Source organism: Eubalaena glacialis, chromosome 10, assembly GCF_028564815.1.
Source record: "Eubalaena glacialis isolate mEubGla1 chromosome 10, mEubGla1.1.hap2.+ XY, whole genome shotgun sequence".
Classification (NCBI taxonomy): Eukaryota; Metazoa; Chordata; class Mammalia; order Artiodactyla; family Balaenidae; genus Eubalaena; species Eubalaena glacialis.
This window is the reverse complement of record NC_083725.1, coordinates 87242408-87259738: the sequence shown is the minus strand read 5'-3', so window position 1 is coordinate 87259738 and position 17331 is coordinate 87242408. Positions and strand designations below refer to the sequence as shown.

Genomic DNA, 17331 nt, shown 5'->3' with positions numbered 1-17331 from the left:
TTCTACTTATGATTTTTTGACTTTACAATGGTGCAAAAGTGATATGCATTCAGTAGATTCATACTTTGAATTTTGAATTTTGATCTTTTCATGGGCTAGAGATATGTGGTCTGATACTCTCTTATGATGCTGGGCAGCAGCAGCGAGCGACACCTCCCAGTCAGCCATGCAATCACGAGGGTCAACCACCAATACACTGACAACCACTCTGTACCCATACAACCACTCTGGGTTTTTTTTAGTATAGTACAGTGTTCAATAAATGTCATGAGACAGTCAATGCTTTATTATGAAATAGGCTTTGTGTTATATGATTTGCTCAACTGGAGGCTAATGTAAGTGTTCTGAGCACATTTAAGGTAGGTGAGGCTAAGCCATAATGTTTGGCAGGTTAGGAGTATTAAATTCATTTTTGATGAACTTAAGATATTTTTAGCTTATGATGGGTTTAATGGGACAACTCCATCGTAAGTTGAGGAAGATCTATAGGTAAAAGTCTTGGTGAAAAAAAAATTTTTTTGCACTCTCTTTGTACTATGAATAGATATGATTCTACATATTAAATTTATATGAAACTTCCCAACAACAATTAAAACTGAATTTTTTAAATAGGAAAATTAAGCTTGCTTTCGTAATTTTTTTTAGTATTGTTTTTTATGCTTGAAATGGTCAGTCACAATTCCTGATCAAGACTTTAACAAAGTTCTCTTCATATTCTTGAGTCACCATTGACTAGAAATGTTGTTGATAGAATAAGTAAAACCATTTTTATAGCCTTTTAAAATTTATAAGAATGAAATTATATTTAAAGAAAAGCTCTTTTTTCTTTTCTTATGAAGGCAATATGTTAAACGTATACTGTGATGATGAAAATGAATTTCAAGTCCAAAAAACAATTCAGATCAGGTGTTCCAAAGTTTTAATGAAGTTCTAATTTTCAGAGTACACATGCATCGTCAGGGCAGTCCTTCTGCTGCTAGCTTTGAGGCCACTTAAAGTCACATCCACTGTAAATGGAAAGGAGTGTCTCAAGTTTGTGAAAACAGAGATTTGGAGCCATCATCCAGATCTGTGCCCACAAGGAGATCTCATCCTCTAACCCTTCCTCCAACACCTTCCTCTGAACTCACTAGGGTTTGCCCTGTCCTTGTGGACAGCTAGAACTCCTCCATTAACTTCTTGATGGGCTGCACTGTGCACTCACTCTAGACACTGAGTAGATGCCCAGGTGGCAGAGCATGTCCAAAGAAGGACTGAAAAATGGTTATCAGATCTCTCATTATCTCAGTAATGACTCCAGCCTCCCAGACTTCATTCATATGCCCCAACTTCTTGATGGGCTGCACTATGCACTCAGTCTAGACACTGAGTAGATGCCCAGGTGGCAGAGCATGTCCAAAGAAGGACTGAAGAATGGTTATCAGATCTCTCATTATCCCAGTAGTGACTCCAGCCTCCCAGACTTCATTCATATGCCCCAAGGCCAAAGGAGATTAATATTTCAGACATACGATTGTAACCTTTACTACTGTACACTGATTGGGAAGCTTGAGACCCAGAAAAAACATTTGCTTAGTTATAGTCAGTTTACCCTTTATTCCAAAGGGTAAAAAGATCAACATTGTTGGGGGTTTTTTTCTTATCAGGTATACAAATTTAATATTTTTGAGATTTGGTATGAGGTTCTACAATCTGATCAGGGACTAGTTATAATAACATAGGATGCAGGACAAGGCCATTTGTTCCTGGAAAGTTAATTGTCAGATTACACTATACCTGTCTAACATCCTCTGTCCATTATAATTCATTTGATGATTTCCCCCCTTCATAAGGGAAACAAGTAAAACAAAGAAATTTTGATTTTGTAGAAATAACTCCCACTAAGATCTATAGTCACCTCTAAGAAATATAGTTTGCATTGTCACAAAAAAATGGCAAATATGTTTGCAAAGTTCCTATAAGAAATCTCTCTTCAAAAGTTGTGCCAGCTTGCTATTTATTGTTGCTACTAAAGAACATAGAGAGACCTACTCTTACTCCAGTCTTGAATGAAGTAACAGAGTTAGGATTATGTGTAAATATTGCTCATAGTATTTGCCCTCGGAGTGATTGTAAAAAAGTCAAAGCACTTTCCTTCCATGAAGCAGATTCTGGAATGAGACAAAAACCCTTCAGGTCTACCCTGCTTGAAGATGTAGAGTCCAGGTCTGCTTGTTCGTATAGAAAAATATTATTTCAACAAGCAGAGGGCTGAAATAAGTGTGTCAATATAATATTGAAATAAGTGAGTCAATATAATATTGTTCAAAGTAAAATAAAGGGACATCAGAATACTTTGTTTTCATTGGTCTCCCAGTTCCATAGTGTCCTATAATTTCCGACTTAATGCATATCTTAAAATAACTAAAAAATTAGACCTAACCTAGAGCATGGAATGAACTCGATTTTTCAAGTCTTAATAGTCCATTGGAAAAGACTGTAATCAAAACGTCTCAGGACCAACAGTGAATATTGCAGCATCAAGCTGTATGTTTCTTTGCTAAAATTTTCTCTACCTCTGACCATAGGGTGTTGGTGGTGGCTCTTTTATATTAGGGAGGAGTAGAATTTGGAGAAGACATGGGAAGATGTACACTTCGGAGGCTTATATAACATTAACAACAATAGCCAATGTTTACTGAGTGTTTATATGCACCACATACTGCACAATGTTCTGAAGGGCTGGTATTAGTTGGGTGCATTTAGTTGAAAGCAATAGAAAATGAAACTGGCAAGAAAAAGAATTGGGAATATATAGGGTTATAATCTTAAACAGGGTTAGTTTGAGAGTTGTCTTAATCCAATGTATTCCTTGTGATTATGAGATTCTATTGGCTCAGGGAAGAAGAGGGCTCTGGTAGCTTTGGGCCTCATATAAATATACAACATCAAGAGGAAGAAACAATCTCTTAAGCATGCTTGATACCCAGCTTGTATTCACCTACATTGTCTAATATGACTACCTCTTCATACTGGTGAATGTGCATGATCTACCAACTCTGAGAAGAAAAGTAATCATCTAGGCCTAACTGGTTGGAATTGATTCATCTGGCCATTTCTGAACAAATTTGTCATTAGAAAATGCTGAAGATTGGTTCAAGATGGCGGAGTAGAAGGACGTGCTCTCACTCCCTCTTGCGAGAGCACTGGAATGACAACTAACTGCGGAACAATCATCGACAGGAAGACACTGGAACTCACCAAAAAAGATACCCAACATCCAAAGACAAAGGAGAAGCCACAATGAGATGGTAGGAGGGGCGCAATCACAATAAAATCAAATCCCATAACTATTGGGTGGGTGACTCACAAACTGGAGAACACTTATACCACAGAAGTCCACCCACTGGAGTGAAGGTTCTGAGCCCCACGTCAGGCTTCCCAACGGGAAAAGGAATTCCTAGAGAATCCGACTTTGAAGGCTAGTGGGATTTGACTACAGGACTTTGACAGGACTGGGGGAAACAGACACTCCACTCTTGGAGGGCACACACAAAGTCGTGTGCACATCAGGACCCAGGGGAAGGAGCAGTGACCCCACAGGAGATTGAACCAGACCTACCTACTAGTGTTGGAGGGTCTCCTGCAGAGGCAGGGGGTGGAAGTGTCTCACCGTGAGGACAAGGACACTGGCAGCAGAAATTCTGGGAAGTACTCCTTGGCATGAGCCCTCCCAGAATCCGCCATTAGCCCCACCAAAGAGACCGGGGAGGCTCCAGTGTTGGGTTGCCTCAGGCCAAATAACCAAAGGGAGGGAACCTAGCCCCACCCATGAGCAGACTAGCGGATTAAAGTTTTACTGAGCTCTGCCCACCAGAGAAACAGCCAGCTCTACCCATCACCAGTCCCTCCTATCAGGAAACTTGCACAAGCCTCTTAGATAGGCTCATCCACCAGAAGGCAGACAGCAGGAGCAAGAAGGACAATCCTGCAGCTTGTGGAACAAAAACCACATCCACAGAAAGAGAGACAGGATGAAAAAGCAGTGGGCTATGTACCAGATGAAGGAACAAGATAACACCTCAGAAAAACAACTAAATGAAGTGGAGATAGGCAACCTTCCAGAAAGAGAATTCAGAATAATAACAGTGAAGATGATCCAGGACTTCGCAAAAAGAATGGAGGCAAAGATTGAGAAGACGCAAGAAATGTTTAACAAAGACCTGGAAGAATTAAAGAACAAACAAACAGAGATGAACAATACAATAACTGAAATGAAAAATACACTAGAAGCAATCAATAGCAGAATAACTGAGGCAGAAGAACGGATAAGTGACCTGGAAGACAGAATGGTGGAATTCACTGCTACGGAACAGAATAAAGAAAAAAGAATGAAAAGAAATGAAGACAGCCTAAGAGACCTCTGGGACAACATTAAATACAACAACATTGGCATTCTAGGGGTCCCAGAAGGAGAAGAGAGAGAGAAAGGACCACAGAAAATATTTGAAGAGATTATAGTCAAAAACTTCCCTCACATGGGAAAGGAAATAGCCACCCAAGTCCAGGAAGTGCAGAGAGTCCCATACAGGATAAACCCAAGGAGAAACACACCGAGACACATAGTAATCAAATTGGCAAAAATTAAAGACAAAGAAAAATTATTGAAAGCAACAAGGGAAAAACAACAAATAACATACAAGGGAACTCCCATAAGGTTAACAGCTGATTTCTCAGCAGAAACTCTACAAGCCAGAAGGGAGTGGCATGACATATTTAAAGTGATGAAAGGGAAAAACCTACAACCAAGAGTACTCTACCCAGCAAGGATCTCATTCAGATTTGATGGAGAAATCAAAAGCTTTACAGACAAGCAAAAGCTAAGAGAATTCAGCACCACCAAGCCAGCTCTACAACAAATGCTAAAGGAACTTCTCTAAGTGGGAAACACAAGAGAAGAAAAGGACCTACAAAAACAAACCCAAAACAATTAAGAAAATGGTCATAGGAACATACATATCAATAATTACCTTGAACGTGAATGGATTAAGTGCTCCAACCAAATGACACAGGCTTGCTGAAGGGATACAAAAACACCCATATATATGCTGTCTAAAAGAGACCCACTTCAGACCTAGGGACACATACAGACTGAAAGTGAGGGGATGGAAAAAGATATTCCATGCAAATGGAAATCAAAAGAAAGCTGGAGTAGCAATACTGATATCAGATAAAATAGACTTTAAAATAAAGAATGTTATAAGAGACAAGGAAGGACACTCCATAATGATCAAGGGATCAATCCAAGAAGAAGATATAAAATTATAAATATATATGTACCCAACATAGGAGCACCTCAATACACAAGGCAACTGCTAACAGCTATAAAAGAGGAAATAGACAGTGACACAGTAATAGTGGGGGACTTTAACACCTCACTTACACCAATGGACAGATCATCCAAACAGAAAATTAATATGGAAACACAAACTTTAAATGACACAACAGACCAGATATATTTAATTGATATTTATAGGACATTCCATTCAAAAACAGCAGATTACACGTTCTTCTCAAGTGCACACAGAACATTCTCCAGGATACATCACATCTTGGGTCACAAATCAAGCTTCAGTAAATTTAAGAAAATTGAAATCATATCAAGCATCTTTTCTGACCACAACGCCATGAGATTAGAAATCAATTATGGGGAAAAAAATGTAAAAACACACAAACACATGGAGGTTAAACAATACGTTACTAAATAACCAAGCGACCACTAAAGAAATCAAAGAGGAAATCAAAAAATACCTAGAGACAAATGACAATGAAAACACGATGATCCAAAACCTATGGAATGCAGCAAAAGCAGTTCTAAGCGGGAAGTTTATAGCAATACAATCCTAACTCAAGAAACAAGAAAAATCTCAAATAAACAATCTAACCTTACACCTAAAGGAACTAGAGAAAGAAGAACAAACAAAACCCAAAGTTAGCAGAAGGAAAGAAATCATGAAGATCAGAGCACAAATAAATGAAATAGAAACAAAGAAAACAATAGCAAAGATCAATAAAACTAAAAGCCGTTTCTTTGAGAAGATAAACAAAATTGATAAACCATTAGCCAAACTCATCAAGAAAAAGAGGGAGAGGACCCAAATCAATAAAATGAGAAATGAAAAAGTAGAAGTGACAACAGACACCGCAGAAATAAAAAGCATCCTAAGAGACTAACTACTACAAGCAACGTTATGCCAAAGAAATGGACAAATTCTTAGAAAGGTATAACCTTCCAAGACTGAACTAGGAAGAAATAGAAAAAATGAACACACCAATCACAAGTAATGAAAATGAAACTGTGATAAAAATCTTCCAACAAACAAAAGTCTAGGACCAGATGGCTTCACAGGTGAATTTTATCAAACATTTAGAGAAGAGCTAACACCCATCCTTCTCAAACTCTTCCAAAAAACTGCAGAGGAAGGAACATTCCCAAACTCATTCTATGAGGCCACCATTACCCTGACACCAAAACCAGACAAAGATAGTATAGAAAAAGAAAATTACAGACCTATTTCACTGAAGAATATAGATGCAAAAATCCTCAACAAAATACTAGCAAACAGAATCCAACAACACATTAAAAGGATCATACACCATGATCAAATGGGATTTATCCCAGGGATGCAAGGATTCTTCAATATACGCAAATCAATCAATGTGATACACCATATTAACAAATTGAAGAATAAAAACCATATGATCATCTCAATAGATGCAGCTAATGCTTCTGACAAAATTCAACACCCATTTATGTTAAAAACTCTCCAGAAAGTGGGCATAGAGGGAACCAACCTCAACATAATAAAGGCCATATATGACAAACCCACAGCAAACATTCTCAATGGTGAAAAACTGAAAGCATTTCCTCTAAGATCAGGAACAAGACAAGCATGTCCACTCTCACCACTATTATTCAACATAATTTTGGAAGTCCTAGCCACAGCAATCAGAGAAGAAAAAGAAATACAAATTGGAAAAGAAGAAGTAAAACTGTCACTGTCTGCAGATCACATGATACTATACATAGAGAATCCTAAAGATGCCACCAGAAAACTACTAGAGCTAATCAATGAATTTGGTAATGTTGCAGGATACAAAATTAATGCACAAAAATCTCTTGCATTCGTATACACTAATGATGAAAAATCTGAAAGAGAAATTAAGGAAACACTCCCATTTACCACTGCAACAAAAAGAATAAAATACCTAGGAATAAACCTACCTAGGGAGACAAAAGACCTGTATGCAGAAAACTATAAGACACTGACGAAAGAAATTAAAGATGATACCAACAGATGGAGAGATATGCCATGCTCTTGGATTGGAAGAATCAATATTGTGAAAATGACTATACTACCCAAAGTGATCTACAGATTCAGTGCAATCCCTATCAAATTACCAATGGCAATTTTTACAGAACTAGACCAAAAAATCTTAAAATTTGAATGGAGACACAAAAGACCCTGAATAGCCAAAACAGTCTTGAGGGAAAAAAATGGAGCTGCAGGAATCAGACTCCCTGACTTCAGACTATACTACAAAGTTACAGTAATCAAGACAATATGGTACTGGCACAAAGACAGAAACATAGATCAGTGGAACAGGATAGAAAGCCCACAGATAAACCCACGCACCTATGGTCAACTAATCTTGACAAAGGAGGCAGGGATATACAATGGAGAAAAGACAGTCTCTTCAGTAAGTGGTGCTGGGAAAACTGGACACCTGCATGTAAAAGAATGAAATTAGAACACTCCCTAACACCATACACAAAAATAAATTCAAAATGGATTAGAGACCTAAATGTAAGACCAGACACTATAAAACTCTTAGAGGAAGACATAGGAAGAATACTCTTTGACATAAATCACAGCAAGATATTTTTTGATCCACCTCCTAGAGTAATGGAAATAAAAACAAAAATAAACAAATGGGACCTAATGAAACTTCAAAGCTTTTGCAAAGCAAAGGAAACTACAAACAAGACAAAAAGACAACCGTCAGAATGGGAGAAAATATTTGCAAATGAATCAATGGACAAAGGATTAATCTCCAAAATATATAAACGGCTCATGCAGCTCAATATTAAAAAAACAAATAACCCAATCCAAAAATGGGCAGAAGACCTAAATAGACATTTCTCCAAAGAACACATACAGATGGCCAAGAAGCACATAAAAAGCTGCTCAACATCACTAATTATTAGAGAAATGCAAATTAAAACTACAATGAGGTGTCACCTCACACCAGTTAGAATGGGCATCATCAGAAAATCTACAAATAACAAATGCTGGAGAGGGTGTGGAGAAAAGGGAACCCTCTTGCACTGTTGGTGGGAATGTAAACTGATACAGCCACTATGGAGAACAGTATGGAGGTTCCTTAAAAAACTAAAAATCGAACTACCATATGACCCAGCAATCCCACTACTGGGCATATACCCAGAGAAAACCATAATTCAAAAAGACACATGCACCCCAATGTTCATTGCAGCACTATTTACAATAGCCAGGTCATGGAAGCAACCTAAATGCCCATCAACAGACAAATGGATAAAGCAGATGTGGTACATATATACAATGGAATATTACTCAGCCATAAAAAGGAATGAAATTGAGTCATTTGTAGAGACGTGGATGGATCTAGAGACTGTCATACAGAGTGAAGTAAGTCAGAAAGAGCAAAACAAATATCGTATATTAACGCATATATGTGGAACCTAGAAAAATGGTACAGATGAACTGGTTTGCACAGCAGAAATTGAGACACAGATGTAGAGAACAAACGTATGGACACCAAGGGGGGAAAGCGGTGGCGGGGGGGGGGTTGGTGGGAAGAATTGGGAGATTGGGATTGACATATATACACTAATATGTATAAAAGGGATAACTAATAAGAACCTGCCATATAAAAAAATAAAATAAAATTCAAAAATTCAAAAAAATAATTAAAAAATAAAAGACAAAAAAATAAAATAAAATAAATAAGCAAGAAAGATATATTGTATAGCACAGGGAATTTTAGTCATTATCTTGTAATAATTTTTAATGAAGTATAAACTATAATAATACTGAATCACTATGGTAAAACTAATATAATATTGTAAATCAAGTATACTTTAATAAAAACAAAAACATTATTGAGACAACTGGATAACTTTGCACGGGGTCTGATGATTAAATGATAATAATACATTGATGTTAATTTCCTGACATTGATGGTTATATTAAGCTATGTAGGAAAATTTTCATATTTATAATAAACACAGTATTCAGCATCATGTTTTATTATGTCACTGGCAACTACTTCTCAATGTTTCTGAACAATAAAAGTTCTATATTGTCTCTGAAAAAAAAAAAAAAGAAAATGCTATACATCGATAGGCTTAAGACTGGGTTCCTAAATTAATTACTGAATTAAGAGAGGGGTGGATTAATATGATTGGCTCAAATTGGCCTAACCCTTGAGCTGAGCTGGAGTCAGTACTCCAAATTGCATCTTTATTATGCAAAGAGGGTGGGGGTAATAATAGAATGAATATTAAAAGACAGCCAAAATACCAAGGATGGCATTTCACATTTATTATTTCATTTAATCCTCAGCAGAACCCTATGAGGTAAACTTTTTGTGAATGTCTCTTTTTCTGATGCTTAGTTGTTTATGATGCTTAACTCTCATGGTTTGATTGATATCATATTTTAATGAAATCTCCCGAAATTTGGCCTTCCAGTCTCTGTCCTAATTTACTGTATCCCAGAAATTTAGGAATCATAATGAAGATATGGGAGATTCGTACTAGTATTTGTAGCACACACTATACAGGTTAACATCCTTATATGTTTTACCTTATGTTATTTTTCTCACTTGTATTTTCCTGTATTTCTTGATAGTTTAAGGCCTACACGAAGTATCAGTCCTTTGTAAAGCCTTCCTTGAACTCTCCTGTCAATTTATATCTGGTCTCTCATAGCATCATTCTTAGAATTTTTTAAACACATAAAATCTGAATTGCATTATAGTTCAGTGTTTTTGTGCCCCTTCCACCCCTGCCTCAAGAATGTAGGTTTCTTGAAGTGAAGAACCTTGTCATAATCATTTTTTCAATCTCTAATACTTTACATGTAGTAGAAGCTTAATAAATGATCATTGAATTTTGTTGATTAAACGGAACATTGAGGAGAAGCTCCAAACCCTAGGCTTTTCTTTCTTCTAAAGTAGAAAATTTCACAGACATTGTGTTCATTTAATGAAAATAAGCGAATGTGAAATATGCATAAATTTACATATTATAATGCCCAAGCAGGGATTTTAGATAAGATTTTAAATAAGTGGAAAGATCTGAAGCTAATCTGCACAATTCCTGCCATAAGGTCTCACTCCCATCCCGAGCTAAAGGCAGTTTTTTCGGACTTTTTTCACCTCCTTGAATGGATTGGGCTCTCTCAACTCAGGTACCTGTAAATTAACTGTTCCCTTGACCTTGAAAACTTTTTTCAACACTCATCTTTGGGCTATCAGGAGAAAGTCAGTTCCTTACAGAGGGAGGCCTTCCCCATCACCTAAGTCTTGGAGATCCACCTTCGTTATAGCCTCCTATCACATTTGAGGTTATCTGTTTAATTTTGCTCTTAAATGCTAGGAAATGAACTCCACCAGGGCAAGGACGACATATATTTATTTACAAATAAATCCCTAGTATCTTACACTATGTGACATAATAAGTGCTCAATTTAAGAATAAATTGGTGAAGCCTGTGCATTTGCTAAAAGTAGACTGCACATTTGGCTCAATGTTTCTAGTATCCAAGACAAAGATAAAATCAAGTAACTGCTACAGACCAACTGAGAGTTTAGGCTAAGTGATAAATATCAGATCCTAAAACTGAATTAACAGCATGAACACCACTGCTTTATTCATTTTTTTTTAAAAGTTAGTAAATGAAAAATGACTCTCCCTCTGTTAAATTTGTTTCTCTTCTCCTTTTTGTTAAAGCAAAACAAAACAAAACACCATTTCCGACTACTTATTAGAATACTTTTGCTTGGTGTCTTTACTGGAAACAAACTCAGCTCAAATGAATTACTGTGTTATCAACTTCAGTAGATTAGAAATTGTTGTAGGTTTCTGAATGAAACCCCTACAGGTTGGCAGATAAACATTTGTAGAACACATAAAAGAGTGAATAATCCAGATGATATTCCAGAAGTGGATTCTTCTTCCCTCTCCCCCTTCCCACAATCTTTAGACAAGCATTTGTTTTTGTTATATGCTGTTAAATGCCACTTAGTTCAATTAGTTGTTTGTGTGAAATAGGAGTCAATAAAGTTATTCTGCCTTGAGAATTACAAAAACAAAACAAAAACAATAGTGAAACTTTGAAATAAAATTTAAGTTCCTTTACTATTTTAATAAAGTATTAATCTTTAAGTTTCACTTAAAGGATTCAAGTTCTAATAATGAAAGGACAAGGTCAAGGCCCAGAATTTAGCATAGTGTCCGGTATTAATTAATTGGAGGTCAGTACCTTTCTACTAAACTGAATTGAACCAAAATTTTTATTTAATTACATTTTCTTATATGTAACAGCCCGTGTCTGGCTTTCTCCAATTATGATAAACCTTAACACAGATTCACTCACGCAAAACTCAGGAAACTTCTACTAGAGATATTTATAAAGCGAAAGGAAGAACGGAGACCTCCGTAACTAACAGCATCTCCCACGTGGCTCCGGGAATTCTCTAATCCTAGCCCTCCCTTTATTCTCCCTCCCATACGAGCCTTCTCAATATCTACAGCAAAAGTAAAACCAAGAGCACTTTCCGGGGGCTTACATTTCTCGGAGTGCAGGTACCCGGATTAAAGCCTCTGTCAGATTGACAGGGATTTTACCCAATAGCATTGCAGAGAGGCGTATCGTTTCACCAACACGCCAATCAAGCACGCAGAGAGTAGCCGTCTCCAAGGTGAAGGCGGAAGTAAGGTCCTAGCGCGCTCCATGGAACAGCTCTTGCAGCACCTGGAGCGCTTCTCTGAGGTTCTGGCTGTCTCCTGCACGACCCACGTCAGCACCTGGGACCCCGCGACCGTGCGCAGGGCCCTACAGTGGGCTCGCTACCTGCGCCACATCCACAAGCGCTTTGGCCGCCATGCCCGCATTAGCAAGGCTCTGGAGCGGCGACTGCAAAACCAGTGGAAGCAGCCGGGCGACTCTGGGCCTGCTCCAGCCCCGGGGTTGGCGAACTTCCAGGCCTTGGGGCACTGCGACCAGCTGCTGTCCCTGCGACTGCTGGCGAACCCGGCCCTTGGGGATGCCTCCTTTCACTACCTGCTGCAGCAGCTCTTTCCCGGCCCTGGCGTCTCGGACGCAGAGGAGGAGTCGCTCCAAGGCAGCCTGGCCCGCCTCGCCCGCCGCCGGGCCGCTATTCACATGCTGCGCTTCAGCGCCTATGGAGAGAACCCGGTCCTTCAGGACTCACTGATGAAGACCCAGGCGGAGCTGCTGCTGAGGCGTCTGCAGGAGGTGGGGGAGGCCGAGGCAGGGGGCCCTGGTAGGCTTCTCAGCAGCCTGTGGGAGCGCTCGCCCCAGAACAACTTCCTGAAGGTGGTAGCGGCCGCGCTGTTGCTGCCGCCGTCGTCTCCCCGGCCCCAAGAAGAGGAATTGGAACTAGGCAGCCCCAAAACTCCGGGAGAGGAGGGTCAAGAGCTGCTTCGCTGGCTTCTGGGGAAATCGGATGTCATGGTTGCTTTTTGCCGCAGCCTCCCTGCCGGGCTTTTAACTTCGGTGGCGGGGCGCCATCCAGAGCTCTCCCGGGCCTATCTGGGCCTGCTAACAGACTGGGGTCGACAGCTGCACTACAACCTTCAGAAAGGCCTTTGGCTTGGAACTGAGTCCCAGGATGTGCCCTGGGAGGAGTTGCTGAGCAGGTTTCAAAGCCTCTGTCAGGCCCCTCCACCTCTGAAAGATGAAGTTTTTACTGCCCTGAAGTCCTGTAAGGCTCAAGATGGAGATTTCGAAGTCCCTGGTCTTAGCATCTGGACAGACCTGTTGCTGTCTCTTGGGAGTAGTGCGTGATATTGCATTTGGGCAGAGACAAGTTCTCAGCCCAGGCCCCAGTTCTCTATGGGCAACATTCTGTAACTCAGCACTCGAATATACGGTTTACAAAATTAAAATCCCAGTGTTCTCACCAAATGTCCTGTACTTTCATGTGTCCAAAATATTATTGTAGGTCCTAATATATAATAGGTGTCATTGTAACTTAATTACAGATATGTAAAGTAACTGGCTTGTAGTGCCATGGATTTTCTGGATAGAGGAGGTAACATTGGAAGTATCCTACCTAAAGCCATGGAGTTAACAATAGTTTGCATTCTAGAAGGCGCATTTCTAATAATGTTGAAAAGATACATGCTTGTCAAAGAAAATGCAGCTTTAAAGTGACAAGACACCTTTTTTTATATTATTAATGCCTTACTTTTGCAGGTTTTTCTTGGTTTTTTTTTAAATCCCCAGAAGTGATTTCTTTAACCAACAACATGTGCTGTCAGAAATGGTTTGGAAAGCCAACTGGCCTAGTTGGACTTGAAACCCTGGACTTTGGCCTTGTTAACCTAACGTTCTAACCAATTAACCAGCGTCAACATGTATTAAAATTGTGTTATTCAGAAATTTTCTCATTTCTGCACATTGAAAGATCATACAGTAATTTAAAGCATTGACTTAAGAAAAAAATTTTACAGCATGGTAAATACAAATATATGCCTTTGGATATTTAGCATTTGATGGTAAAAGAAAACAAACTTCTGAATCAGTGCTGCTTCTGCCATTGATTAGGTTAATAAATCACAACCTTGGTGTTAACAGTTGCCTCATGTTGAATGAAGTGTTGAGACTAAAATAGTTAAATTCTCCTACTTTGTCCTTGTTAGCTGCCCTATGGGGACAGTTTAGAATATTTGTTTAGTGTGTGTAGGAACCTAATTTTGTGAGTTTACCCAGATGCTCCACTACCAGCAGAGTGATTGTCAATCACCAAACTTAAGAATGATTTATTCATTTTTATTAGGGGGAATATAACTTTCTGTTCATCAAGATTTTTTTTCCATAACCAAGTTAGTTGGTTGCAAGATTCTTCTAATTCCAGAAATGGAATTAGAGCAAAAGGAGTTGTATAATCTTGTAGAATTTTTTATTCTATAGTGAAACCTGGAGTAAACTACTGTTCCGCTAGCAAGTACACTTTTCCAGATGATCCTGGGTTAACACAAGCAAGTTTGTATTTCCTGTGGTTTGATTCCTTTTTCTAGCTCTAATCCATGTAGACCATCTTTTAGATTTAATTTATTCCTGCCATTAATGCAGGAAGAAAGGCAATTCCTTCTGTTAGTTACCTAAAAGTCTTTTTTCAAGAAGCATAACCCAATGAAGAGTTCTCCCCACACAAGTCATAATATTGACCCATAAACCTAAGTCCCATAACCCTAAGCTTTAGTTTTAAAGAATGACAGTTTGTAAACTTATTTCCCTATTTCTGCTGCAATATTGCATACTCTTATTTAAGATAAAATGATAAAAATTGTTATAGACTTTAGTAAAAAAAATTTTTAAATCTATTTTTATACTTACCATATCTTATTTTAGGCTCCATGCTATGTTCATTGCATAGATAACCATATTTAATCTTCACATCAAGACTGTATTGTTATAAATCAAGATACAAGCTAAAGAAGATTAACTACAATGCCCAAGGGCACACAGAAAATAAGCAACATGAGAGCAGAAGCCAATCTGTTATTTTTTCCCCCCAGAGCCTAGCACAGTGCCTGGCATACGGTAGGTACTCCAAATGTTTGAATAAATGAAGCCAGGATTAGAACCTTAATCTGTATTCTTAACAACAGTAAATTTTTTTTTTTTTTTTGACCATGCCACGTGGCTTGCGGGATCTTAATTCCCAGAGGAGGGATCGAACCTGGGCCCAGCAGTGAAAGTCCTGAGGCCTAACCACTGGACCAGCAGGGAATTCCTCTTAATCTGTATTCTTTATCTTGTTTTAAAGAAAGTTAAAGACTTGAAAAGGTGTTATTGAATATAGAAATCTTACTATCACTCTGAATCTATAGGAAGAGAAAAAATGAGAGGAAGAAATGGGAAATTGAATAAATAAATTCAAGATTCTTATGAGCCAGCAGATAAAATGACTGCATGTGTCTGTTGTTTTTTGTTAGTATTAGTTGAGGACAAATATCTCAATGCTTTCTGAAAACTTCCCTTGGGCTGATTGTATTTTTATTGAGTATATTAGAATGTTTTAAATCTAAATGCTGTTGTCCATGTGCTGGCTGCTTATTAAGGTTCTGATTCTAATGGAAAATGTGTAAGATTTGGCTTTGAGTACATAAATAAGGCTATGCATTTGTATGGTGTCATACAGTATACAAAGTTCTGCAATTAAATCATCTTAGCAGAACCTCTTAATATAACTGTAAGACAGGATAATGTGCTGTGAACTTCAAGTTTTATTAAGGAGTTGTGACTACAGGTAGTGATTTGTCCAGTATTTATATGACTCTTGAGTGGTAAGGTCACCAAGGATATGGATCTTTTCTAACTTACATTCACTCCACAAATCTTTTCTAGGGAGGTAGATTACTGATTTGAAAACCAGTACTGTATTAAAAAATTTTAAATGTCTGTATCATCAATGTATACTCTAACAGGGACTGGCACATGGGAGAAATTATATTTATCAAATATGGTTTAAATTTGGGTTATTATCTACTACTATAACCTTTACCTAGTTATTTCACTGTAGGAATCAGAGTTCATTTATCTATAAAACAGAAAAATTCCACCCATTTGAACTGCTTAGCATAATTAAAAGATAAAATGATAATGCATATGAAAATGATGTCAGAAATTATAAACAGGCCGATTCATCTATTTTCTCTTCTTTAAATTGATAAACATATAAATAAATGTAAAATATGATTCACACAATGAATTAGTATTTATGAAAAGCAACCATACCTGAAGGTGTAATAAGAACTGAGACTCATCATTAAGATTTGACCATTAAAATAAATTTAAAATAAAATGAGGAGTTTAATATTTTAATACACTTTTATTGGATAAATAATACAGTAACAATATTAAAGGAATACCCTTTCGCATTGGCACTATTTTCATTTTTGTGTATTCCTATCCATCTTTTGGTCACGTGTCTGCTATTTCTATAGCTGTAATTAATGTATATAACATCTCTAGATTTTATCAAGTTATCAAATATTTTTATGTTTAGTCTTTAAAAATAAAGGAAAATATGTACTTATTAGAAAGTAAGTCCTCAACAAATGCTAGTTAAATGCTTTTCCTATGTTTAATGAGATGAAAATGTTGAGGTCTTTTTTCTTTTCTTTTGATTTTTTTATTATTTTTTTGCCCACACACATGGCTTGCAGGATCTTAGTTCCCTGACCAGGGATAGAATCCAGGCCCGTGGTAGTGAAAGCGCCAAGTCCTAACCACTGGACAACCAGGGAATTCCCTCTTTTTCTTTTATTATGTTAACTTTTCTAATGATAATTTGTCGTTTTGTTTCAGAGATGCTCAGTCAAATGTATTAACTTTTTAATATTCTGTTCAATTCAGCTTATATTTTATTTAGATTTTTGATTCTGAGTTCATGAGTGAGATTGACCTGTAATTTTTTATTCTTATATACTTTTGTTTGAATTCAGTATTTTACTGGCCATATAGAATGAATTAGGGACTACTCTTTTTCTTATTGTCTGTGAGAGTTTTATAAAATTGGAATGAACAATTCCTTGGGAGTCTTATACAATTATTCTGTAATACAATCCGAGCCTGATTTTTTTTTTAATTGAATTGACTTAACTACAATTTCAATTTCTTTATGGCTATTGGAACAAAGTTGTTTCTTACGTTTTTTATCACTAGTGTTTTCCTACCTTTTTATCACTAACACACCTATAATTCTGTTTCATTTTTATTCCTTTTTTTTCTCTTTGTCTTAGCTTTTCTTGATTTGTCTTCCCAAGTGTTATCTATTACATAATTTTTCCCAGTGAATTAAGTTTATTATATCACTTTTTCTATTTCAAAAATTTATGTTCTTATTTTATCTATTTTCTTCTTTGCTTTTATTCTGATGTTCCTTCCTCAGTTCTTAAGCAAAGTAATTTAGCTCATTTGTAACTTTTTTTAATATATTTAAATTGCCCTTTAAATTTTGCTTTCACTGCAAGTCTCTTTTGATATTTAACATT

The 17331-nt window shown here is 37.3% G+C and overlaps 2 protein-coding genes across 2 annotated transcripts in view; one reads left to right on the top strand and one right to left on the bottom strand.

The window, feature by feature from the left end:
- The window catches only part of GAS2 (growth arrest specific 2), a 159521-nt gene extending 147630 nt beyond the window's left edge, over positions 1-11891 (bottom strand). The window contains exon 1 of the mRNA XM_061203152.1: positions 11874-11891. The gene's annotated coding sequence lies outside the window, so the exon portion shown is untranslated. The remainder of the gene's footprint in view (positions 1-11873) is intronic.
- Positions 11892-12021: 130 nt separating this feature from the next.
- FANCF (FA complementation group F) lies at positions 12022-13887 on the top strand. Its single transcript, XM_061203151.1, has one exon. The coding sequence runs from the start codon at positions 12038-12040 to the stop codon at positions 13112-13114; it is 1077 nt and encodes a 358-aa protein (XP_061059134.1). The 5' UTR covers positions 12022-12037; the 3' UTR covers positions 13115-13887.
- The last annotated feature ends 3444 nt before the right edge of the window (positions 13888-17331 follow it).